The sequence below is a fragment of the Hylaeus volcanicus genome, chromosome 5, assembly GCF_026283585.1.
Source record: "Hylaeus volcanicus isolate JK05 chromosome 5, UHH_iyHylVolc1.0_haploid, whole genome shotgun sequence".
In the NCBI taxonomy this organism is placed as follows: Eukaryota; Metazoa; Arthropoda; class Insecta; order Hymenoptera; family Colletidae; genus Hylaeus; species Hylaeus volcanicus.
In genome coordinates, this window is record NC_071980.1 from 22,444,800 (window position 1) to 22,472,007 (window position 27,208).

Below are 27,208 nucleotides of genomic sequence, written 5' to 3' on the forward strand. Positions count from 1 at the left end.
CTTCTTTGCAACCAAGTCGAAGCAAATTCAACATACCAGGAAATCTCCAAGCAGCACTGAATGATGAACACGTGGCTGCCGATATAATTAGTTTCATGTAATATTTAAATTTAAGTAATAACATATGAATGCACACCAATATAAATACCTCAAATGTAATCTAGTGGTGTCAAAGTTGTATAACTGAAGGGTGATCACCAATAACCTGTGATGTTGATACGATTTTAAATAAATCAATATAAAAAAAAAAATTTACTAGGTAACTACTAAAAGTAAATTTATTAATTCTGAGGGCAACCCGTCGAAGAAAATAAATTTTAATAGAATTCGTGAACATGGTCTGGCTAGAAAAATAAGTAGCACGACAAGTGCTAGACTATGTAGTTTACAATGGTCTCGAAACAAAATTTCAACCTTGTTGAAGAGGTTTTCACGAGTATTAGCTTGGCGATCAACGTGTGAAGGGAGGATCCTGGTTTAGGACGTTGAAGATGTGGCATTTGTTTTATGAATTTTATAAACATAATGTATTAAGCGAATCTTTATGAAACTCACAAGATCTTTTACTGGACATTTGGTGGTAAGAAATAATATTTTCAAATAGAAAATTGTAGACCCTCGTTGCCGAAATTACGAATTTGCGGGGATTGTAGAGTCTTCAATTTTTACCTCGACCAAAAAACTAAAGATTTTCTTGTTTAGTATATTAGAAAAGGCACAACGATTCTACTATTCATTAGTTTCCTCATATATATAAATATCTGAGTATTTCTATATTTACATGTTATTTATATTATATTTTCTCTTGCTATTAATTCTAAATTGCATTTGTACCTTAGTATGTACATAGTTGAAAAGAACTCGTTTAAAGAGAACCAAAACGTTGTACAATAAAATTCTCCTGTACACATGTTTCAGGGCCTTGATTTTGTTCAAAAAGGTAAATAAGAAACGATTAACAATCTTTCCGAAGAAATATAGCAGATGGGGCACGTAATAAAAATCACTTCATAAATACTTAGTTCAGTAAAAATAAGTTCAGATAAGTGTTGTATAGTTCATTATGGTGATACGTCGTAATGAAAAATTAGCTTCCATTTAAAAAATTAGTAATGACCTTAAAATTTTTAAAAATACAAGAAATTGTAAAAAATCGAATACCGTACTATGGATTTCTTCCGAACCATTCACCTAAATGCTATATCTAACAATAAGCTATAGAAGTGATTTCACTTACGTACCTCATTACGTACCACTGTACATTTAGTTTCAGCTGGGCAACCAATTAATTACTTTGATATGAATCGTTCATTTCTCTTTAAATTAACCTAAACATGTTATACCTTTTTATTTCTATTCCGTTACGATCAACTGTTCAAATGTTGGAGCTTTCTTTGACTTGAATCGACGATGATCACAATGATCCGTGATTTTCTTCGGCACGTGCAGCTAAACATGTTCCAGTCCAGATGTCACGAGTTCCGTCTTTCTTATCCTGCTTTTTTTTCGAGATGCAACAACGGTACCAGCAATAATACTATCTCGTTAAATTGTCACAGCTCTAATTAAAGGAACAGGCTAGTAATTTCAGATAAAAATATAAGATTTTGTTTCCATTGTCTTTAAGATTCAAGTCGTAAAAGAATTATTCTGAAAAGATTATCATCATCGGCTTAGAATGTTAAACATTTCTATATTGTAACTGACATTTTTCTTTTCTTTTTTTTTAAAGAAAAAAGGTCCAACAATTGAATATTTCTACTAAAACTACAGCCATTTCCTAAATTTATGAAATTTAGTTTATAAAAGTTTTTTTCACCCCATAGATAAACTAATTTAGTGACAAAAATGATTAAATTAACATTTATTAATTTAACGTGTCTACCTTTATATATAAAAACGTTGATATTCCACAATTATATGTTATGTGAAATAAAAATTCTTAAACAAACTTTTTTTTGCGACCATATAGTAATATTACTTTAAAATGCAATTAATCTAACGCATATAGACGCGCTTGCTTGTTGGTTCTTTTCAATCACATTTCAGCAGACTTGATGGTTTTTTTATTTTAATTCTTCATTACCATATAGTCGTGCTTTATTTTAACCCGGCTTGTCCAGTGTATCAGTCAAGGCAAGGTACTCATTAATATAACCGGTTTCAAAGCACACGAATAGGCGAGTTACTCTTCTGCTGCGTGTGTGAACAATATTTCTGTTATTTGACGTTTAGAGAATAGTCGTTAGTGATTTACAATCAATTTTCTAACACTGAATACGAAACTAATTTTAATTTTGTTCTAACTTTCAGGTAAGCATGATCAAATTACTAATTTCAGAAACAATATTATTTGCTTTGTGAAATTGCTACTTTAGTACTCAAGTTTCATTTGCAGATGCTTTCCAGGAACTTTACATGAAGAATATTAAAATATGGTGCAATCGATAGAACGAATTCAAGAATTCTAAATGGTAAAATTCTGTTAAATAATTTTACTGAATGTTTAATTTAAAAAAAAAACTGTGAATTACTATGTGTATATAATACAACAAATTTTTAAATTTCGAATAACGAATACAAAATAAACTATTAAAAATTAAACTTTGGGTTTTTTAAACACAACGAATAAGTAGAAATTTAATGATTTCAATTATTTCTTGGCGTAGATAAAATATTAAACATGAATGTAAATACAAGTATGTGGTTAATGTGTATTCTAGTTCATTCCTCACAGGAAAGTCTTTCGTCATAATATTGAAGATCTTAACTGTTCTTTCTTTTGCCAAAATAGGTCAGAAAAACTGTTCAGTCGAAACGTTGAATAAAAATGAACAACATGCTTAGATTGCCACCATTGTTTCATATTTTTAATTACTTCATTATTACATATGTTATCTATTATTCGAATAAAATATCATCCAATATCTTATAACACAAAAAATATGATATTTCCAAAGTAAATTCTCATCCCTTTTATTCCTGAAATTAGCCGTTTGATAATAATAATCAGTGAGTTAGAATAAAATAGGGAATCGTCCGATAACAGAGAAAAGCCGTTTAGTCTCTAAGAGTAACTTGACTATTTCTGTGGTTTGGAACCGGTTATTAACAAGTATCTTGCCTTGGCTGTGATATACTAGACGCCAGGATTAAGACAAAACTCTGTCATTTTAATGTAGCGTCAAATGTTAAAGAATCAAGAAATTTTCAAAAATTTGACCGAAAAAAAACAATAATCTGAGCGTGTTAGATTCTTCGTCGTAGGCGGTAATTAGTATATGAAGATTTAAACGTATCACATTGAAACATCTTAACACTTTACCTACCGTGCTATTTAGAAACAGTCTTTAATTCAAAAAAGAATTTTCTACAGTAGCATAAGCCAATCTAGCCTGACAATAATGTCTCCATACTATTACTACATAGGTACATTGAAAGCAAAGTCTGTTTCCAAACACTGGACATTGTAAGTAGACACCCATCAACACGGTAAATAAATTCGAATAGTTAAATACTGCAATCAAAACGTCTACAAATAGGCTCCCGGTAAATAAAGTGTTAATAAAGAAATAATTAAAATATTTCTTTGATAAATTCAGAAGTCCTCCTCCCATTTCTTTACATCTACACCACGTGCTTCCATCAGACGCATTCATCGTCATGTTGAAGGTCCTGCATCTATTGGCGCACGAACACATAGTAAGAAAATCTGTGTTCTAACTGGTTTTCAGAATCAACCACGTTATAATATCATACAATCAACCGAGCTTAAGCCAGATGTATATCCACACTGAGATCGGAGGAGGTTCTTTCGTAGCTCCGCTGCTTATAATTTCGTTACTGTTAAGTTTGAACGACGAGAAAATCCCTTCGCGACCACCCTCGTGCTTTGAAATTTAAAAGTGCACTATGTGTGAAATTTAAGAGTGCACACGATTGGAACTAAATCGAAGAAAATTTATCCCACGAACGGATACCACGGGCTCGTTTCTTGGTAAACTCTTATGGTTTTTGTTCAGAAGCAATAATGTGGTGCAGAAAGTATCTCCAAATTTCACGACGATTATCAAGAAACACGTTTAGAGATTTCCACGTTACAAACAACTCTTGTTCTTGGGACTCCAAGGAAAGCGTAAACAACGGATCGAATGGTACCAAGCGAATGCCAAGAATACTTATTACCGGTATGTAACTCTTGACGAATCAATTACGATATGTATTGCAAAACCAGTTTCACATTTGTCATGTTTCATCATTATTACTTTAATACAAGGAAAGTTCGTTGTAAATAAGTTTGAAATTTACGTAAAGTTACGCTATTCGTTGTTTACCTATTCTAGGTAAAACGAGAATGCATAACATTCCTAACGATGATTCTTCAACGATGAAAAAAGCAAAAACAACATTCCTGTTATTTCTTTTTTTCTTTAAATTATCATTGACGATACGATACATCGGTTGCATCGTGTTTTGTATTACATCGACTTTTTTCATATGCATTCTTGCAAGGTGGTCTCGGACAGTTGGGTACCGAGTGCGCGAAATTGCTACGTAAAAATTACGGAAACGACAACGTGATTCTGTCCGACATAATCAAGCCGACTGTAGAAAGTCCGTCGAATGGGCCGTTTATCTTTGCCGATATCCTTGACTTTAAAGGTCTTCAAAAAATCGTGGTAGACTACGGAATCGACTGGCTGATTCATTTCAGCGCACTTCTCAGCGCTGTAGGTGAACAAAACGTTCCTCTTGCCGTGAGAGTCAACATCGAAGGTAAGATGACTTGTTCGTTCTTTAATGAATTGTTTAAAAACGAACGTTTCTAGGAGCGCTTCGTTGCTTTTCGAGAGTGTGCTCGAGTGAAATGGAATGCCGTGCCAAGTGAATTTGTCGTTACGATAATAATTATATTGTTACCGCCGGACACGAAGGAAAGCACGTCGGAGAAAGTGGATGTTCTCTTAGCTGTCTTTAGTGGAATATAATCTCGTCTAAAAGGGGTTCCTGACTTTTTGGGTCAAAAATAAGCAATATTTGTGATTTCTTTTTCTCGTGAAGTATTAGGCCCAAATTATCTACGATACATATTTTTGTAATTGGAGAACATAGAAACTTACTAATTTATAAACCAACTAATATATGTTTATAGGCATATAATAAAACGAAAGTGCTCGGTGCTGAAAAAGAATAGCGTCGAGGATCATTCAAAATACAAAATTTAAGAAGATCCTTATTCCACATGAGTCCGCCCATGACCGATAATAGGATTATTAAAAAATATGAAAGATTTTTAAAAACATGGCCTTTACAAGAAAAATCCTTCCATTCAGCCTAAAATTTGACGAAACTTTTTGTAGTTATGAAAAAACAGTAATAGATGCGACAATAATTCTAGAACTGGCCATAGAGAGATATTTTTGGGACATGCTCACCAAACTTGATGTAAATTGCTTCATTTTAGAGATTTCTCCAACATCGACTCAAAAATTGTAGTTTTGAGAAAAACGGCTTCAAAGTTTTACGTGCATTTCGTAGCATATTCTGAACGACATTTTACAATTTTTGGTTAATCAGCTATTCTAGGACTTTGAAATAAGCCATGCATTTTCTCATACAAGTCCTCAATGTTGATACGATCTAGTCTTTTAACGGTTTTAGCTTCTTTTGCGAATAACACCTCACTTCTAAGTTAAGTTCTACACTCGTAACTGTCATAATTGAATAATAAAGCAGTAATAACTATAAAAAGATGCAATTTTCTTTCTTTCTACAGAATTGAAAGTAACTTCACCAATCGTATACGTGTATTGTTCTTCTTACTGACAAAAATCTTACAATTCATTCCAATTGTAACTTCAGTGCTTTAAAATATTTAGAATTAACAAAAATTCGTTGTTAAATTTCCAACTTGCCAAAAAAGGCAATTTTAATGGTTCAATTCATAGACTTGCAGGAGACAAAACGATCTCTACAGATCATTTTCAGATATTTTTAATGAAATTTGAACTGTGCATTCTTAAAGGTACATAAGGTACAGCTTTCATAAAATTGAAACAAAAAATTGATTGTTTTTACCCAACAAGGCAGAAACCTCCCTTGAAAGAGGAAGCCAACCTGGACGCTTAAAAATCAAATATGTATATAATAATTCATCATATATTTAACATACATTTAACAATTTCTTTTCATGAAAACAATTAACTTGATAGGTGATCTGTTTGCTGGAGTTTATTTTTATTTAGATTTTTCTAATAAAGTGAACATACTTCAGCCATTACACAACTAGTCTCTTTCGAATGACTCTCTAATCGACTTACCGAGGTTTTCAGGTGTCGTAAGACCTCAAATTAAAAAAAAACAAGTATTTTGATTTTCTACGTGATATATACTACGGAAGTACATATGAATTTTTCAAAATATCAATTTTTGTAAGAATGGTGAACATTTAAAAGAAAATCTTGTTTTTAACAGGAAAATACATTCGTTCAAAGCACTCCCCCGCCCCCCTACCCTTAACGTACAACGGAATGTGTCACCCTACAAAGTAATTATTGCTAATAATTGTTCTAAGAATTAATTTCTTATCACTTGTCAGGAATGCACAATGTCATTGAACTGGCGAAACAGTACAAATTAAGGATATTCATTCCATCGACGATCGGAGCGTTTGGTCCGGATTCGCCGAGGAATCCCACGCCAAATATTACCATTCAACGACCACGAACGATCTATGGTGTCAGCAAAGTTCATGCCGAGCTCTTAGGCGAATATTATCATCACAGATTCGGACTGGATTTCCGTTGTCTTCGATTTCCGGGAGTCGTCAGCAGTGATCCACCAGGTGGTGGTACCACAGGTACTTAACACCTGACTTACCGTTTCTCATTGTACAATTTGAATAAGTAAGGACATAAGGAATGCCACGAGTTAATTACTGCATACACGGTCTGTCTAAAAAGAACCGAACTTTTGCTATAAAAAGAAAAAAGTACAAGTAAAGTTTTTACACACACGTTTAGTTACTCAAAATAGTCTCCCTCTGCGTCAATACAGCGTGTAGACCGCGTAATTAACATTTCGAAGGACCTTTGCAGCTCCTGTTTTGGTAGCCCGTTTAGTACGGCGGTTACAGCGGCCTGAATCTTCGAAATGTTGCTATAATGTGTCCCTGGAATTTTCAATTTTGGAAAAAGAAAATAATCGCAGGGAGACAGATCAAGCGAGTAAGGTAAATGATCCAAGGTAACAATGCCAATTCCAATGAAAGGGACACATTATAGTAATATTTCGGAGATTCAGACCGCTGTAACCGCCGGTGCTCCGAGCGGTGACGAGATTTAAACCTAGGACACTATTACTATCGTATAGCATTATTTAGGGTTAATATATTATTTTATTTATATTTATTATTTGATATTCTATATAAATAAATATTTATATTAGTATTATTAACATATTTGAACGAAAAAAACACAATTTTACACGATTTTTTCATTTAAATCGCTTTTTTCTCAAGTTCCTGAAATGCTAGACAAACTTCGCGGCCAGATTTGAATTCGGCATGTCAAAATCTATAAGAAATCATGTGTGGCAAGTTATAAAAAAATTTGGATCTAGGAGCTGAACTAGATTTTGGTGAAAAAGTGGAAGTTCAACCTAAATTTTGAAGGTCCAACATTGCCCGCATCACTTTCTCTACATTTTTCTCTTAATCTGTGAAGTTTCAGCTTTAATTTCATCCAAGGATCATTGCTCTATCTCATCTCATCAGATTTGGTCGATTTCGCCAACTGTGCGCCGTACTAAACGGGGAACCAAAACAGGAGCTGCAAAGATCCTTCGAAATGTTAATTACGCGATCTACGCGCTGTATTGGCGCAGAGAGAGATTATCTTGAGCAAATAAACGTGTGTGTAAAAACTTTACTTGTACTTTTTTCTTTTTATAGCAAAAGTTCGGTTTCTTTTTAGACAGACCGTGTACATACATTTCCTTTTTCTGGATCTTCAACGGGCAGTATTTTATAATAAATGTAGCCACATGCGCCAAGAAATAGAGCACATTCTAATCATTATTAGGGTAACTGCATAATGGTGCAATCCATCGTTTCTCAAGGACAATAGTATTAGTAAATTGTTGAGTGTCTCTTGGTCATGAGCCGTGAGATCGTTCCTTGCGTTTCCCTTATCTCCTGATGCGTAAACTCGAGAGTAACTGCATAGACGAATCGCAAATGAAACTGTGATCTGCGGTAAAACATTTGTCCCGAATCGTTATCAGAAAATAATAAAATAACACGTGTAACTACGTATATTCGTCTTTTCTTTTTCAGATTACGCTGTTGCAGTTTTTCACGAAGGTTTACTTAATAATACGTACGAGTGTTACTTAGAACCTTACACAAGACTGCCGATGATGTACATAGAGGATTGCCTGTCAGCGCTCTTTCAGTTCTTGAACACTCCAAATGAACAGTTACAAAGGCGTGTTTATAACGTCACTGCAATGAGCTTCACACCCGAAGAACTGTTCGACGAACTGAAGAAACACATTCCCGAATTAAAGATTACGTATAAACCGGATGGACGACAATATATTGGTTGGTTATTAATCAACATTTCAAAAACCATTCGAAACTGTATCGTCCTTGATATATATTTTATTAAGTTATAGAAGCTTTTTCTCACAAAAATACGTAATAGTTTTTTACGATAAAAATTCTAGCTGAAAGTTGGCCACAAGTATTCGATGACAGCGATGCGCGACGAGACTGGGGATGGAAACACAAATACAACTTGGAGAGACTTGTGGAGTCAATGATACGCGACGTAAGGGCAAACTTCTTATCCAGAAGATCATTAAAGGAGGTCAACAGTTACGTATAACGCAACGTCGCTTAGGAAATAATTAACATGAATTAGACAAGTTAAAAAAATATTATTTATTTTATAATAAAAATACAAGTGACAAATTTTCGATGATCTTTGTACATTTTATTTGCTCTCACATATCTTCACTCATTAATTCGGCGATATCCTCCGCGTTGAGATAATTATCATTGTTTATTCTTTTTGGTACAGCTTTAACTGCTCTTATTGGAGTCATATTTGTTTTATCTATTCTTCTGGATGGTGTACTACTTTTACCTATGTATCTTGAGGGGGTACCAATCGATCTATCGTTATATCTTGAAGGTGTATCAGTGTTTCTTTCACTTCTTGTAGGTGTATGACTTACTTTCTCACTCAATCTTCCACTTTGTGACAATTTATCGGTGTTTTCAGACTCTGTGTAAAAGAAAAAAGATAAAATTGATTAGTTAAATCATTATATATTTTAAATATAAAAAACTAAGCTGTCTTCACCTGTACCAGTATCTTTAGCCAAAATAGCTCGGCTCTCTACAAAATATATATTCGGGTGAATAATAGGCTTATCCGGCAAGCGATTATGTAAAACCTCGAAATATGTTGCACAAGCAATATGGTAATGGCCATCCTTGGCTAAATCTGCTATATCATTAATATCTAAAACGCATAAACCGGTAAGAATCAATGTTGACACTTTATATACAAGCTAGTATATAAATTACATTACTTTTTACCGGTACACCATAACTAGATAATTTTTGTTTTAATGACTCAGAATCCATATGCCGATATGGACAGCCATGATATTCTCCAGGGCCCACAGAAGAACTTATAATTTTTGAACATCCAAGAGGAGTGTAATTTGTCTGTTTTCCTTCTTTGCCATAAATATGCCTTATACTATAAGCATATTGTTTATCGAATTTGTCTGGATCAATCTTCTTCGTGAACTCCATTTTCCAGAAGCGCAATGCATCCTCTAATGTTACTCCTATACCTTTTATGAATAAACCATATTGAATACGTGCACTATTTTTGAGATGATGCTGAGTCCTAAGCCCTTCGTGTAACGTTCTCATACACAAAGGATAGGAGGTTTTTGACAACTAAAAATAAAACAATGCTAAACGAAAGTAAGGGATATGGAAAATAAATTAATTACCTCATCCAATTTTTCTACAGGTGTGGTGGTAGTCGTCCAAACAACACGTGTCATGCCAGAGAAAGCACCAGGTAATGATTTGACATAAGACATTAATCTCTCATCATCGGATATATTTGAAACATACTTTTTTGCATACTGTATAGTAAAAATATATCCGATTGTAGTAGGATTTAAAGGCTTTTTATGCAATTAATATAAGAATACGGTACAACTTACCTCCATACCATCGATTAAATTTTTTCTGAAATAAGTAACAAACAGAGACACTAAATTTTCTTGAGAAATGTATGCTTTTCCTAGAGAAAGATAAACTTTACGTGATTTAACCAGGTCAGCAACTTTTTGAAAAGGCACTTTATAAAATTCTATCAGATCAATATTTGAAGATTTTGGATTGCACGAACTAAGTTCTTCCCAAATCTGAAGTTTTTCTTCTTGTGTAATCTATAAAAAGATATTACAAGTAAGAATAACTGCAGACTGATAAAATGGCTGGTCAGTTGGTACTTTATCTTATTAATGTCGCTTACTTGTTGACATTCGATGTTATGCATACTAAGTAATTTCTCTATTCCTTCTTTGTCTAATGAATCAAATCTTAATTTAAATAGTTCTACTTCTTGTTTAACAAACCACATTGATCGTTCTGGATTTTGACAATATGATAATCTCATTATAAAATGTGATAAGTGATCCTTCTTCCTACATTGTAAATCCATTTCTGTAGAAGAGTTACATCCCTTTGCAAGTAAGAGATGTACAAAATATTTAAGTCCATCTTTTGCTAGAACTGTACATAGTTCATCTTTACGATCCTTTAATTTCTTTAAATCTGTTCGTACAGCATTGTTTTCAATGTGTTGTAAAACTACAAAGGATTAAATATTCATACATCCAAGTTCATTTGTGATAATGTTCATGAATGAGTTCTCTTATACAAATTAAATACGTAAAAAAGTGACTGTTGAATTGATCATCAGGCGATAACTTACGTTTTAATCTATCTATGCCCAACTGTTGAAACTCCACGAATGGAATTTCACCTTTCGGAGGGAAATCATACATCTGCAAATCATGTTGATAAATATCTTGAAGGCTATTAGTTTCAACATGAACTGTATACCGCCGTCGTTTTGTATATTCCATTCTTTAAAAAATTAAGATGTCATAATCATTAACAATTACAATAAACACATTGTCATCACGGTTTTGATATATCAGTCTTTCAAAGTTTATAACGAAAAATGAAATGATAAAATTATCATATTTATCAAGATAACCAGAATATTTACAAGTACTTATTAAACACTGTTTTACTTTCTGAAACTAACAAATCTAAATATTTGTCAGATTTCAAACACTTACTTTTGTTTAGATAATCTTAATCGGCCATTACTGTATCACTGAGTTTGCCGCGCTTTTTTCCCGCTATTATTTGAAAATATCATTGATACAAAAGAAAATACACAAAATGTAGGTACGTAATAAATAAGTACAAAAAGGTACAGAGTATAAGTGTACACATTTATTCACAATTACTATTTGTTCAAAAATAACTTTCACAATAGAAACGAACATGAACGCTTACAAACTGGTGTAAGGTTATGAACGGACGAAGTATCGCGTATAACGAAATCATTATAATTTCGGCTTTCTGTGTGCCTGCTTCACGCGAATATTTTTTAATTGCATAGGAGGTAAATGACCATCCGCGCAATCGAAATTTTGAACAAAAAGTTCCTTGACTTCGAGATTGAAAAATTCCATTCTATTTTTTATCGGTGAAATATCTCGAAATTCACCGATTGTAATGTCGGTTCTGTCGATAATTTGTTTGTCGAATAAATTGGCGTGTTTAGGATACATCGAGTCTCCTGGCAAAACATGCACTTTTCCATCTTTTAACTCCACCTTTACCTAATTACATAAGTACATTTAATTAAAACCACTCAAAAGTTGATTTTTAGAACGAATTTGTTAAATCTTGCTTACGTACTGGCAGGTTCAAACGTACACCTATTTTACTCCGATCAATTGCAAAATCTAGCAAATTGTCTACGCTCTCGAATTTCGCTATCCTTGCAATTTCATACTGTTGCGGAGGTGGTAATACTATACCCGAAGAAGAAAATAGAAAATCTCCTGGTGCATTCCACTGTAATACACGATACATACAAATCACTTATTAAATTAATGCGTTAAGTACAGCCTTACTTGCAAATCTTCCATTTCCGTAAGTTCGTATATAGCGCGAGGTATAGTGGGTATACAAGCCAAATAAAAAACAGCATCGTAACGTCTCCCGGGAAAATAAGTCGGCGTTAACCAGTTGCTCCATTCATAAAGAGACCACAGGTCTGGATAGCATCTAAAATTTTCGCACAACGAATAAAATTCTGTGGCATCGTTGTGCACCTTTTCTTGCCAACTGTGTAATTCATTTTCGGAAACTAAATAATGGAAATAGTTTCATTTTAATGGTTTCATTATTGCGTCTAAAATACATACAGGGTGACCCAAAAATGTTGCAACACTCTGATTGGTCGACGTTTTCTGTTAATATCTCCTTATCGAAACCTCGGGCAACATTTTCGCTAAGGAAAAAGTTGTTCCAAATCGCCTCCCGAATCACCTCTTTCAAGGTGTTACAACATTTTTGGGACACTCTGTATATTGTTATTATTGTCAACAGCCATTCGAACTGTTACAAAATTCGAATTTGTGAATCGCATTACTTTCAATGTGCTGCGACCATTCAGAATGTTCATGGTCTTCTCGCGAATTCTTGCATATTAATATACCGCATTCTTCGAAGGTTTCGCGAATGGCGGTAATTCGTAACGATACTTCTCGTGGTAATTCGTTTGGTCTTGGTTTAAATATTCGAGGCCGTACAGCAGTGTTTGGAGCTAAAGATGCGAAACTGTTGTTGTCGAAGCCAAATGTGTGGAAAAGATTGTGCCACTTTAAATCTGCGTCGGATGGATCCACTACTCCTCCAGGAAACACATATGTACTCGGCATAAAATTTGAATTATGATGTCGTTTTAGGCACAGTAAGTTATAGTTATACTGAAACTACATAATATTTTCTAAATCGTTTTTCCATTAAGTGATATTTAAATTTTCGCGCGCTCTTACGAATAGATACAGTGAGTGTCAATATCAATGTTGCAAATAACAGTTATTTTTTACACTTGGTTATAATATCTATTTATTTCTATTTCTATTATAAGCAACGGTAAACTAATTAAACATTAAGTTGTAAACATCTAGCAAAAAAGAAACAATGAATTTTAATACTTACGTTTATGGGCGACGATGGACGAATACATTTCTCCATATTACGAGCTGCTAGGATTAAACTAGCCGATTCTTTAAAAGCTTTCATTGTTAACAAAATTGTTCTTTGTTAATAAAGACACTTGTGATTTTACGGATATATTTAAAAAATTTACAACTGATTTTATACAAAGAGTAAGCGTTTAGGTTATGGCTCCATAAGTTGATTTTGTGCGAATAAATTTAATAGAGATATTGGTGATGTGAATAAAAACAGTGTTATATAAAAGATTATCGATACTGCCAAATTTGACATATATCGATACTGCCAATTTGACATATATCGATAATTGTTTTCAAAATTGTTTTATTTTAAATCTACTATACCACTGTTTCTTTTCATGTCTTCAAATTCAAATGTATGAATTTATAATTTCTTCAAAAAATTAATATATTTATACATCTTTAATGAATATCCACTGAACACAAAGTTCTACATTTATTACAGTATTAAGTACATATGCATGTCAATATGTTTGATAAGTATATACAATTTCATCGAACATTGTCTTTGAACATCTATATTGTAACATTCTGTTGATTGAATGGTTATGTACATGAAATGTCGATTGAAGGTTATGTACATGAAATGTAGACATCATGAAATATCGATTGAAAGTTATGTACATGAAAGCAATTACTATTACATTTATAAAGTATGCAAATATCTATATCTATATCAGTACACATCTATAATATTCAATGTAATATACTTCATTAAGCATACAACATAGGAAGCTTTAATATCTCACGACGACTAGATTATACTTATTTTATATTTTTCTCTGTCTTGTTAGTTGCTGCATTCATTAGCTCATACAATTGGATTACTTGTTCATCTCTAAATTTGTCAATATCCTCCTGCGTTAAATTTTGACCTAATGGTTTGGCAGTGTGCGGTCCTTTTAATCCAAGCTGCTTAGCAAGCATTACAGCATAGTCCTACAATCAGAAAGTAATCTTCAATAATTTAGCTTAAAAATGATCATTTTTAGATATACGAAAGGAATTAGTATTACAAATCCTATTACTTGACACTTGTCATAAAAGAAGCTAATGGAAGATAACCTAACTTTTCTAAGAGACCATTCGAATGTAATGTTGAATGTTACTCACTGTCCATTCATTTAAAAAGATAATTGTCTCAACGTCGTTGCATGTTTTGTGCCTCCTAAATTCATCTCGAACATAACTGGTTCCTAAAGATTGAATTTCAGTTGGTAAACCGCGATGTAACCTTAAAATTGTTTTGTACAGCATTCGAACACGTTGCACGTGAGATAAATTTGTCATAATTTCTTTATTAAAAAGATACTATGTATACATACTAACACACGATTTGCACTTGATATTTCTATAATAATTTAATATCAAAGAAACTGTAGTAGACGAAGATTAAATGGAATCTCGCGCCAAATATAAACACATGTTAGTTCTTTAGGTGTAGTGCATATATCCATATACATATGACATAAGTCGAATGTCTAGATCGAAAATTAATATATTTATATATTGTAGGATGATATTATTTTGAAATTAAGCAATTTATTCCTCTCAATATGTGGAAAGGCAAACATCCTTTTTCCTAGCATAGATCATTGATCTATGTTCAAATTCAAATGACGCAGGCGCACTATCGACGTCGTGGCATTCGATCAATTCGAAAAGAATTTTCATAGAATATATATTGGTAAAATCTTTAATTTATTAGAACAAACAAATAACATGTATACGTATATTCTATTGTATTTTGGTTACATTGCCATTGGATGTAAGCTTCATATATAATTTAATAGTTGGTCAGTCAAGATCAAATGGGAGAAGATTAAATTGAACCTTTGTTTTTACTTCGTTCTGTGTAATAATTTACAATTAAATTTTCAATTTAACACAGTATCGTCAAGTTACGTATTAATATTTGAGGAACGGTAGCGTTGTTGAGCATAAATTCATAGAAGCGTATAGAAGTCCTTATAAATACATTTTAAGTACTTTAATATATTATACAGTTACATACTAGTTTCGCTAAATTAAAAATTTTGATTCACTCAGCTCGAGAAAAATCTCTACTAAAATTATTGTCGCAATAAATGTTATTTTCAACGTATTAATTGTCTTCGGGACACCTGGCATCTTGAATTTCCTACAAATTAAAATAAAATTAGTTGCAATGCTGTCCCATTATTTTTTTGTTAAAACTTGTAGGAAGAAAGAATAGTAACAAACTTACTCGGTTTCTTTTCTCTCCATATTTGGACCAGAAAGTGACTTTACAGGAGGTCCTCTGTCCAGTTTGTTTATTGAAAACCGAACACGACTCGAACGGTGGCGAGTATAAATGCAACGAAACTGCAGGATTCACGGCGCTTGGATTTTCAACTCGATGAAGTCCCATGGAGTCTATGAAAAAATATCTTTATGTTAAATTATAACGAAACGTGCAACCTTTTTGCTCATTTTCAGGGAAACTGTACCATTGATGTAACATATTTCATTTAGGCCAAGAGTATTTCTCTCCAATTCTTTTAGTTCTTCCGGTTCATCGGTTTCTTTATCATTCTTGCATTTCGTAGGCCACGCGTACCTGGTCTGTGGAAAGATAGTATTTTAGAAAAATATTCAGCGTGAAAAAGACCGAAATGAAATATCTCTTCGTATTTACCTCGCAAAGTTCACCCTGGAGAATTTTCATTACACAATGCGCATTAGCATGATCGTGTATGGCTGATCCGTGACCTTCTGCCCAACATAAAACCATCAGATTGAATCGTCCATTTCCTTCGTCAACTAAGTTCCTTGTGTACCTGAACAAAATGATTCATTTATTTCTCTTTTTAAGAATTGTTTCCTTCGATTAAGTGGAATGAGTAATAGTGGATTGCGTTAGGTCACACTGATGGATAATTAATTAACATCCGTATTGCAAGGACAATGAATTATAATCTAACCACGACAATTTAGCACATACTATAATCTTAATTGAATTACACTTTTATTACAATTTATTCGAATAAATACAGATTTTTTGCAACGAGAATGTTTTGTGAATATTTTTAGTGAAATCCTAAACAGTGCGTGAAAAACGATATCGGATATTTTGGTAAATTCAAAATAAATACAATTTTGTTACATATATTAAATAATTGATTCAAATATAATATTTCGTGGTAGAAATATTCTTCCTTTCATTTAAGGAAAGGTTCCTTTATCATTCTATTTGGTAATGATTTGTAAAGTGTCTTTTTTAGCAAAGGTTTATGCCATTTCCGTGTAATGCACTTTTTAAATTGTTTTACATTTTCAAATTAAATCCTCTCTGGTAGCTACGTGGTTCTAGCAAGGTGTTCCCAACAGTTTTCTATAATGTGTAAGTCAAATGATTTAACTAGCCACTGCATTTATCTTTTTTATCCTGAAAATATTGCTTAATAAATTTTGCAATACGTGCAGCTGTATTATTCCATTGAAATATACATTTGCTATTATTTTACGCTACCATTTTATCAGACTGATTTTGTAATATGTTTATATTACCAGTAACTGAGGTCAATGCTCAACCGGATGTTAGATATGTTTAACCTACAACATCTATTTATACAATCTATAGATTATGACGTCTGTTATCTTTTTATTGAGCACTATACTGTGATTAACATCATTGAACTGTAATTTTAATTTCTGGTACTGTTGAATTAATCAGTTACAATAATAGCTTCTGCTGTAAATCAATTTTACAATTTACTGTTTAATAGTTCAACTTACGACTGTATGTAAAAATTAAGTGAAAACGTAAAAAAGACATTATAGAACTTTTTTTAAAAGCTAAATGTGTTAATATCTGTTTTTTATGAAACATTATTAAAAATACATTTAAAAAATTTTTTTTCTACGGTGTTGTAGAATGTTAAAATCTATTAAATTTTGTATTTAACATTTGTTCAATATCTCTTATGGTTTCAGAGATATTAGTAACAATATAAATAACCAGAGTTATTTCGAAAGTGTATTTCCACCCTTAAGGGGGAAAGTAGGTTTAGGACTACGTTCTTTTAGTGATTTGAATTTAATGAAATCTTAAGGACATTTTATACATATATTCAAGTAAATATTGTAATTTTTTGGAAGTATTTCCTCGGAAAATATGGAAGATATCAGTTTGCCTCCCATCGGAGGTCACCATAAAACGTAGCTATTTTTTGTACATTCTGGAGACCACAATTTTCATCTGAAATCAATTGGGATTTAAATTTGCTTTAAAGACATGTCTTTCTTCTCTGAGAACCTACCGAATCAGTTTCTAGGTTGTATTCTTTGATGTTCTTGAACTCTTTTTTAGAATTATTCATTATAATTCACTTTTGCTAAACATTTTTCTTTTTTTACTTTTGTGGTTTTTTAACCCATTGTATGTATCGTTCAGTATACCCAGCAAACACCTCGACGAATTGTACTTTCAACACGCATCATCGTTTAAAATAAATCAGTGGTTTTCATCGCTAAGTTAAAGAACAATCTAAGTGGTTTCTTTCAAAGTTCCCTGCATAATATTCTTTCTAATTCTTTCTAATACGAACGATATTCGCAACAAGGTCTGCTTCTCAGCTGTGTGAAAAATTTTCGTTCATTGCTTTCGATCCAAGTGTCGCGTGTCAAGGAACCGATGCTCTGGCTCAAGTGTAATGTAAGTGTTGAGAAGGGGGGCATACGTGGAAAGTGTGCGCAACCAGCCGTTCACCGAACAAACACCACTGATTTACGTGCAATACACATAGACTTTGAAGCGTTCCGCATACTTAGCCTCAGATTCCATCGATGTCGAACCATTTCGATCGTGTTCGTTCTTTCGAGGATGTATATTATATTCGGCACCGGAAAAAGTTCGTGCAGCTTTCTAGAACTCAATTCAAATACTCAGAATTTTTTAAAAATATTATTTCATTTAACGAAATGTTCATCATTTATTTGATTAGCTCTTTTCCATCGTTCTACAAACTTGTGCATTCCTTTTTTTTATGGTTGAAAACCATTCTGGTCTCGTTTTTCACTTTTAAATGTAATCAAACGGAAGTGAGCGTGGATACATTTTGCGTTTGATCACACTATTCGCTGAGTTACAGGATTGTGTTAGGGTTGATTACATTGGTTGCTGAGCTATAAGATCAGTCTTGCGTTAATAATAAATTAGTTTTGCCTTTCCTGTATTCTAGTAAGTCGGTTTTCAACCACTGTCGTTCAATCTATGATTGAGGATCTGTAAGTTTTTTCATAAAACTCTTGAGCTTTATTGATTAAAAATGAATTAATTGCCGATTTGACTTCGACGTTATTTCTAAAGTTGCTGTTTACCAGAAAGTTAGACATCGATCACTCTTTCCGGTACCTGTTAGAACAAGAGAGGCGATAGAAAGGTGTCTAGTGGAAAATCAACAGGGAACGAATAAGACGTCGTTTTCTTACATCGATTCGGTTCGTAATTGTGGAAACAAGTACTGAAAGTGATACGGTAACAAACGTTCATTGTTTGGCAAATGTTAGGTATTTGGTAATTGTTAACTTTTCTGTTCCGAATGGTACACCCCACTTTGTGTAGATGTTGTGACCGCACGGACTGCAGTTTCCATACTTTCGCGTGCCGTGTGGAAATCGGCCGTGTTGGTTATTACGTACCATAATCCTACATTATATGGCCGAGGTGGTCGTTATCTTTGTCATTCATGAAACAATTTTCATACCAGATCAACCCGTTTCGTTTCGTGCGAACAAGATGGAAAGTTGATTAAAATTCTCGTGGTTATCTGTCCTTTGAACTTTAAAATGTAGCGCGTACGATGTTATTTCATTATTTCACTACACGTATATTTTGCTCGTATCAATCAATGAAGACGATCTATTAAGACGCGATCGAAACCCTCAATCACCTTTACACCCATAGTGCTGTTTCACATCAATTTCAGATCATTTATATCGTTATTACAATTTCAACCGCTTGTTTTCCATTCAAGGGTTATTCTTTAAGGTTAATGCAGTCGCAACTATGCTCAATGCGATTTTTCAACCACAAAATAGTTGCAATTAATCTAGATGAAATTAAACTTTTCTTTTCTATTGTTTTTTGAATATTTTACTACAGACAATTTAGATGTAATACATTTATGTGGAAAAAGTGGTTCACTCCGTGAAACATCAACAGGATTCTTAATAGGAAGAGGGTATTATCCTTTTAGAAAGATGCCAGACTAATGTTTTTAACAGGAAAACAAAACAACAATATATTTAATCGTTTCATCTATACAGGGTGGTCCACGCAATTGTTTCAAGTCTTAACTCCGTTATTATTGCATTTACGAAAAAATGCCAAAGAAGAAAGGTGAATGGTTCGAAGAGCACTACGTCTGTAGGCCTTTTAATTTTTTTTAGATGCAGCAGTGCATGTGCAATTAACAATTGCATCATTTCTTTAAATAGAAATGCATATGTTTTTTTACACAGATCGATTCTTTTGTTCATTCTACGTAAAAAATGATTAGCGTACGATGGCAAAAAGATTATTAGATCTCGAGATATTTTCAAAAAATGTCTTTATTGAAGAAGATGCTCAAACGACACGAAATACATTCACGTGGTTGAATTGTCAGATTCTTCAAATACAAATATCGAGATTTTGAACTGAAACCTTATTTTTGTCAAAATAAAATATTAGAAAAACTTGTATAAAATAAATAAATAGAATAGAATAAATAGAAGAACAAGATACATGACTCACCCTGTTTAAGACTCTACCCTCATTTAAAACAACAAATGCTTCCACTCCCAAATTTAAATTCACCAAAATTATATTTCTGTTCAGTGGTTTAGGCATTATATTATATAAGAAAGATTTCCAATTCTCCTGAAAATTCTTCAGCTATAATTGTATTAAAGAGGTGTGGTTGCTCGGTGTGTTTATTGACATTTGTTTTCAAAATAAGACATTATCGTAGTATTTTATTATATGTACATCTTTGCATATCTGTGCAAGTGTTAGAAATAGTGAACTGCTCATGTTGTTAACTCTTTCATCTAATGTTTTTCTTTTACAATTATTATTCCTAAGGTTATTAGTTGTATCTTCTTTCGTTTTGATGTACATATATCGTCATATCAGTCTTTATAGTCAATTGTTACATAATTAAATATACTCTTTTATCAGTGCAATCTAGTGTCTTTTTTTCTGTTAATTATACATCAATATTCTTTTAATACATACAGGTTGTTAATAAAGGCGTTAAATAAAAAAAAAATAAATTAGTTGATTACATCTGTTTAGAACGATTCTGGAGTCCCCTTTCTTATCAGTTTCGCGTTCGTTTATTAATAAATTGCTGTCAACATATGTATTACGTTTAGAAGGAAACGTGACTTCTCAAACTATTACACATGAAAACCGTGCCTCCATTGACACGGGGTTACCCGTAGATAAACGTGTCAGCGCTTACAGAAATGATTAACTCTTCGCGGTCGAACTCCAAAATATTTCTGGCATGCGAATGCAAATACGCAATATTATATACGTTATTCAAACAATAAAACTTGACACTGCTTATCTTAGCAGTGGCATTAAAGTACTATTTTTTCAAACAGATTTGTAAGAAAAAAGTTTCTTCAAGTCTGAATATAAATATAAATACTTCAAATGACAGAAAGCATTCGGGAAAGAATTGTAGAAGTTAGCAGCTTCTTAGATTGTACCGAAGTTGTTAAAGTGTGGTTTGCAAGCTTCACATAACGATACTCACGATTTGGATTTGGACGCGCGAGCTGTTGCGTAGCACTGTGTGATTATGTTATTGCATGTGCTCTTGTAAAAATAAAAACCAGCCAGTGAGCTGCGTGCCGTTTTCTTTGTTAGTCGCTGTATATAATCAAACTACGAAACATTTATATATACAATATGTACGACTTGTATTTTCTTGTAAAACTAAAGGCGCGTTGTATTAAATAAGTTTCCCATTTTGTAACTTACAATCTAAAATATCAACGATTAATTATTAATAATAAAACGATCATAGAAAAGAAAACTATAAAGAAATGGATATGAAATGTCAAATACTACGATGATAAATACTATATAATCAACTTAAACAAACTTGAGTGAAGTAAGTTTATACCTTTCCTAGAGAATTAGTTATCAAGAAATAATTTCGACAAGTACGCAATGAACTAACAATCATTATTTGGGTCAATTTTTATCTGTATTAATAGATCTCAGAAGAGTAACATGTAAACAAAGAAAATAAAAAAGAATTCGACGCCATATTTAAGGCATTTTCAAAACCGGAAGGATAACGATATAAACAAGAGTATAATTAACCGAAATGAATAAATTTCAAGTAAAGTACTAAATAAGTAAACATGGCTCGTTTTGGACAAAAATCATTTGTATAACTCTAAAAGAATACTAAATACTAAGAGATGTATCGAGAAACAATGAATCGTGACGGAAAACAAAAAAAGAGTCAATTTATGTTGTATTTTCGAGTAAATCAAGTTACATTAACCTCGTGTTTTTTTACCAGGTCATTTGCTTCCTTCGTACGCGATACCCGTATGTTCATGTACGAAGTGTCGTTACGTCTTCCGTTATTCAAGGCTGCTCATTTGACGAACGAAACAGAAAATTTACGAGATGGTCGGGGTTGGAGAAATCGTGACAGCCGATAACCTATCATGAACTTTGTCGCGTTAATTTCGTTTCACAACGCCGGCGTAGTTGTGCGCGTTCTACTTACACGCACCGTGATAAATTGCTTCTCTGAGAGTTCGATTATTCGCGAACGGTGAGGCGCGAGAAACGATTAAGAAGCGAAGAAGCATCGAGATGTTTGCATTCGTCGTCATTCGAGCACGTAACTAATTAAATGAATATCTTCCAAGGTATACATATTCTTTTTCACCGAAAGACAAATTAATTCTTATATTTGACAATTACCACGGGTTTCCAGGGCTTAAGGGGCTTGGAACATCAAAAAATGAAAAAAGAAATCACTTTCTTTTGTAAAATGAATCATTTGGAATTTCAAAAAGATTCCCGGTCTTTTTTTTAGTCCTACTATTAAAAAACAAGCGTGTACAATTTTGTTAATATCGGTCTAACCGTTTCTGAAAGAAATGTACCTTTGTACCAAATACCTTTTCAGGAGACGCAAAAAACTAAAAATTTGTATTTCTCGCTCGAATATCGATATAAATATTATCTTCGTATTTCATTTTATCAAAATCGATTAACACTGCCTTTTCGAATAACATACTGTCTTTTTTATCCTAGAAAACAATACTCTATTGCTTTTTTTTTTACCACTTCCAGTGCTCCAAATTAAATTCTGATTGTACAGAACTGTTCAGAATCGCTTAAATTTTAAATACAAAAGAATGTGATTTATTTTCATTTTTTGGTGTACCAAGTCCCTTAAATTAATTTGTATCGTATACCGACGTTCATTTTTTTCTCTTTAATTTCTTGCAAGAGCTTAGCCTCCTAAATAGAGTTTGCATTGCATTCATCAATTTATTCGTGCACCTAGCTAATCTTTTTCGTAACCATGCAATTTTTATTAGAAAATGATTGCCTCTTTCTTCTCAGAAAGGGAAATTGATTATTATTTTGGAAGATTATCACACGTTTCAGCAATTTACACTACCTTTGTACTTTGTAATACTATCGCGTATCATTCATGGTGATAGTGATGAAATTTTATTCCAATAAACATGATAAATTTATTCGGTTGAGTAGTTAAATTGTTGTTTTATTGACTGTCATATTTTTAATTTTGTAGTTCAAAATTCAAGTTCTATTCAAAGTTATAAATATGCAGTTATTAATTTTTTATTCGTAGCTCGAAATTTGTATTTAAAGAATCTCATCCACCTCTAGGTTACAATATTAGACCGCAACACTGAGAAATTAAAAGAAATATTTATCTTACTTACATCGATTTATAAATTTGTGTTAGATTGCTGAGGGTTTGTCTACTATTGTTAACGGTATAGGAAAAATACCAGTTGACAAAGATATAGTTTAATACGGTGGAATATTTCAAGATTATCAATCAACGTCAGCTTCGTTTTTTTAACAGCATGTAAAACTTCTGCAGTAAATTAACAGTTTACCAATTGATATATCAGACATATTGTCTCTATACTAATTAAATTATCGCGTCTATTGCCGATACAAATGAAGCCAGTATACAGGATGATACTGATTATATACTAGGGAACGGAGAAGAGAACAAATTTACTTGAATATTAGATAATAATTATCATCAACGTACATTCTTTATTTATGACGTTTATTCGATCGAATAAATAAATTTTTATTTTGCTCATCTCTTTCAGAGATATAACAACAGATTTTTCCCAACAGAGACTTATTTACTATAAGATTAACGAACTATCAGCTTTGGCTTCTCACATGAAAGTCCTTAATTTAATTGTAAGTACAATACTAGCACGAGAATTGTCACATTACGTTAAAAATGAGAAATATAAGAAATATAAATATTACAATATATATCTTAACAAATGTGTATTTGCAGATAATGTATGATAATAAACACAAATCTGAACACAAAACAAATTTCAAAATCAATTTTGTTTTATCCATGTCTTGCGAATAAATTTTTGTATTCTTCTGATCGAGCATTATATTACGTAAAAATAGTTCAATACATGAATGGTAATTTGTGAGTTTTCTATTTGTTCTACACTTCGACTCATCGTAAGTAGCTACCTTTCAACACTTCTTACAAATAATGTTATATTCCCTCTATAATCTGACAAAGTTTAAATTTTGTTTACATAGAGGGAGCAAGTGAACCAAGAAGATGAACTTTAAGATTAATTGAATAAACAATGCAAAATACAGGAATGAAAATCTTGTGTTGTGTTACCTGTATCTGTCAAATTTCGCGTATTTCTTCCATTCCAAAGGATTGCTTCTGTAGGATGCCATAAGATCCTGAACGTGGTCAATGTTTACGTGGTCGGTCTTGAATGCTTCGTGTAGGGCATCGATAAGCTCCCGAAGGGTTAATACCTTATGTTCGTTAGAATTCTTATCGTTGAACAGCTTGTCACGTGAAACACGGTTTAATCTAGGATCCTCACTTGCGTTCCAGACTTGCATTTTCCTTTCGATTGTTCAAATAGTTTTCCCGTTCCGTTCGAACTTACTTTCTCCTCTGAGATCTCGTCGCACTCGCACGAAGAGATTTGGATGAAAATATTTAAAAGAAACGATCAATGATCCGAAATGATAAAAGAAACGTCGTTAAGCGTGATTCGGGTTTCTTTCTGAGTTTACAAGCAATTGTAGAATAGGTTGAAGTTTGAAAGCGCGAGGGAACGAAGAGCGCGATTAACGAAGAACACGTTACCGGTCTACGGCTCGTACCGGTCTAGTAAAACAGGGGAAACAGCGTCTTGTATGAAGCACAAGATATCCCCTACTCCCGACTGCTTGTAAACAGATCCGAACATTTTGTGCTCGATCGTAAATTAACTTTTTCGTTATGTCGACTGTTTTGACGATCGTGTTATCGGTGTCTCTTCAAATGGAGCTTGCTAGCAATGGGGCAAGAGATTGGCACACGCCAGATTCGAGTTAATCAAGTAACACTAAAAATTCATAGATTGCTTACATTTTTGTCAGCAGTAGAAGAAAAAAATGTTCTTGAGAGCACTGGACGAAATTCAATTAATTTATCGAACTTATTATTGCTCTGTTCGGGCCATACTTTAGTAATATAAATTAAACAAACGGTATAAGAAAATTTAAAAGATATAGTGAAATTTACAAATATTACTGCTTATGAATTAAAACAGCAAGTATTCAGGTACGAAAATGGATTGACGAAAAAGAGAAGGTGAAACAACATTAAGAGGCCAAATATTAAGTATTTTTCCTGATTTTGTTTAGAGACAAAAATTTAGTTAATTGTTCGTTAACTTTGTGAATATTTTAGGGATCTTTTAAAATACATTTGATAATTTTTTCAATTCATTTCACACAGGAATCTTTGAGATACAAGCTGTGAAATTTATTTTACATTATTAAGATGTTTTCCAAGAAAATAAACTTCATTGCCGTCAAAAAAGTTGAAAATCGTATTTTTTAGAAGTGTTTAAAGAAATAATATGAATTTTCATTTCGTTCTGCTGCTTTTTACAATAAAAACAAATTTTAACCAACGACATCATTTCAAGTTTGTAGTTCATGTATTCAAGACATTTAAATAGTGCAGATGTATATCCACTTAGCAAAAAGGTCGGTCAATTAAGTTTTGAGTTATCATCCCTACGGAAATGATAAAATGCTATTTAAAAAAAAACTCGATACCTCAAAAATTTCTATATGAATTGAATTGAAGAAATTACCAAATGTACTTTAGAACATACCTAAACATTCTAAAATCTAAAATAACATTCTTTTCTATAAATTCTTTTTATAAATTCTTTTTCCTATAAATTCTCTAATTCTTTTCTATAAAAAAAATATCCCGAGAAACATGTAATACTTGACTTCGTAATGTGGTTTCCCCCCTTAACCGTTTGTAAATTTGTAAATATCTTTTTATCACAAATTTTTTAAATAATATGCTTGGTCAAAGCAATGTAGTTTGTAAATACTAGTAAAGTAATCTCTGTTCTTTGATTTTGAGACCATGTTCTCTACTTTTATTAATATACAAAAATTTAATCCATGAATGTTGAATAATAAAATCGTGTTGCAACTTAATGACACGTATATACGAACGAAAATATTCGCTCTAATGCGTTTCAGATGAAAGTCGGTTCGCGCGATAATGAATGCAACACAGTTGATTCATTTCTGATGTTCTCGTTTTGCAATGGGCTAATTTTCAAGTTTCTATTTCATTGGACGCACGACGTTTGTTTTTGCAACTGTTCATTTGCTTTGCAATTGTTATACAACACGAATGGGTACCAATATTTGTTATGCATTGTTACGTATCAATGGGAACGCTCGTTCTTCGATAGAAAATTCGTTAAAGATAAACTCGAGCTATTTTCTTGTTTTTAACATCAACTAAGTATTTGTTTCACTGACTACGTACGATAGAGATAATCGGCGCGTGGCGGACGTAACTAGCACAACAACATACTCTCAATGGTATGGATAATTTAATTGTGAAGAAATTTCTGTTTATTTCATTTTATCTGACGTAAAGAGAAGAGTATTTTGTGATATCGTTAACGTTTCACAGCAACAAACTCAGCTAATGAAATGTAATCAAAATTACTTTCCTATCGCTGAAGTTGCAAAGCAAACATGTCAAATTCAGGCAAATTCGCTTCGACTTTAGAATCGATTTCTCTTAAATTTTTTACTTTTTGAAGACCCGCAAAAATTGTGAAATGCGAAATTACTGCAAGTTTGAAAAAAAGAACGAATTCTTTGGGTGAAAAAAAGACACTTTAACTTGATAAAAAACTTGTTAAAAATATTTTTTGTATGAATTTTCTTAGTTCACATAGAAGACAAATGTATGAAAATGAAAATTTTCAACAGTAGTCAATAAAATTGACTCTGAGAATCCTCTTACTGGAAATTTTAAACATAAAATTGAAGCGATATTCATATATTGTTCTAATGAGTTGCATGGATGTGTGTGTATGGTCAGAAGTGTTACCGAAAACTGTTCTAAATTGAATATCATTTTATTGTCAGTAAATTGTGCTTATGAACACACACACACACACACACACACACACACTTACTATCTACGAAGCTATCTATTTCTGAGAAAATCTTAAAAATAGATTCAGTAGA

The 27,208-nt window shown here is 32.5% G+C and overlaps 5 protein-coding genes across 8 annotated transcripts; 1 reads left to right on the top strand and 4 right to left on the bottom strand.

Annotated features, from left to right (window-relative positions):
* The first annotated feature begins 3,765 nt into the window (after positions 1 to 3,765).
* On the top strand, positions 3,766 to 8,984 carry LOC128876434 (L-threonine 3-dehydrogenase, mitochondrial). The gene is made up of 5 exons (XM_054122808.1): positions 3,766 to 4,187; positions 4,513 to 4,776; positions 6,599 to 6,859; positions 8,336 to 8,602; positions 8,728 to 8,984. Exons 1-5 carry the CDS (start codon positions 4,031 to 4,033, stop codon positions 8,886 to 8,888), a joined length of 1,110 nt encoding a protein of 369 aa, XP_053978783.1. The 5' UTR covers positions 3,766 to 4,030; the 3' UTR covers positions 8,889 to 8,984.
* On the bottom strand, positions 8,927 to 11,544 carry LOC128876433 (DNA primase large subunit-like). Of its 3 annotated transcripts, none has more exons than XM_054122807.1 (8): positions 11,404 to 11,544; positions 11,031 to 11,185; positions 10,569 to 10,906; positions 10,255 to 10,482; positions 10,036 to 10,173; positions 9,601 to 9,979; positions 9,375 to 9,530; positions 8,927 to 9,290 (listed from the first exon to the last, which is right to left on the bottom strand). In XM_054122807.1, exons 2-8 carry the CDS (start codon positions 11,182 to 11,184, stop codon positions 9,007 to 9,009), a joined length of 1,677 nt encoding a protein of 558 aa, XP_053978782.1. In that variant the 5' UTR covers position 11,185; positions 11,404 to 11,544; the 3' UTR covers positions 8,927 to 9,006. The 3 variants fall into 3 exon arrangements, with proteins under 3 accessions (XP_053978782.1, XP_053978780.1, XP_053978781.1); XM_054122805.1 differs by having other exon boundaries at positions 9,369 to 9,530; XM_054122806.1 differs by having other exon boundaries at positions 9,369 to 9,530; positions 11,031 to 11,452.
* LOC128876435 (acyl-coenzyme A diphosphatase NUDT19-like) lies at positions 11,542 to 13,601 on the bottom strand. Of its 2 annotated transcripts, none has more exons than XM_054122810.1 (5): positions 13,346 to 13,601; positions 12,774 to 13,110; positions 12,253 to 12,488; positions 12,035 to 12,193; positions 11,542 to 11,955 (listed from the first exon to the last, which is right to left on the bottom strand). In XM_054122810.1, the coding sequence occupies exons 1-5, from the start codon at positions 13,427 to 13,429 to the stop codon at positions 11,677 to 11,679; spliced, it is 1,095 nt and encodes a 364-aa protein (XP_053978785.1). In that variant the 5' UTR covers positions 13,430 to 13,601; the 3' UTR covers positions 11,542 to 11,676. The 2 variants fall into 2 exon arrangements, with proteins under 2 accessions (XP_053978785.1, XP_053978784.1); XM_054122809.1 differs by having other exon boundaries at positions 12,774 to 13,116; positions 13,346 to 13,591.
* Positions 13,602 to 13,766: 165 nt separating this feature from the next.
* On the bottom strand, positions 13,767 to 14,685 carry LOC128876437 (succinate dehydrogenase assembly factor 3, mitochondrial). Its single transcript, XM_054122812.1, has 2 exons — positions 14,497 to 14,685; positions 13,767 to 14,322 (listed from the first exon to the last, which is right to left on the bottom strand). Exons 1-2 carry the CDS (start codon positions 14,671 to 14,673, stop codon positions 14,149 to 14,151), a joined length of 351 nt encoding a protein of 116 aa, XP_053978787.1. The 5' UTR covers positions 14,674 to 14,685; the 3' UTR covers positions 13,767 to 14,148.
* A 380-nt stretch (positions 14,686 to 15,065) lies between these two features.
* Positions 15,066 to 24,824, bottom strand: LOC128876436 (cysteine dioxygenase type 1). Its single transcript, XM_054122811.1, has 5 exons — positions 24,306 to 24,824; positions 16,043 to 16,184; positions 15,855 to 15,969; positions 15,611 to 15,780; positions 15,066 to 15,523 (listed from the first exon to the last, which is right to left on the bottom strand). Exons 1-5 carry the CDS (start codon positions 24,539 to 24,541, stop codon positions 15,488 to 15,490), a joined length of 699 nt encoding a protein of 232 aa, XP_053978786.1. The 5' UTR covers positions 24,542 to 24,824; the 3' UTR covers positions 15,066 to 15,487.
* Between the last annotated feature and the right edge of the window lie 2,384 nt (positions 24,825 to 27,208).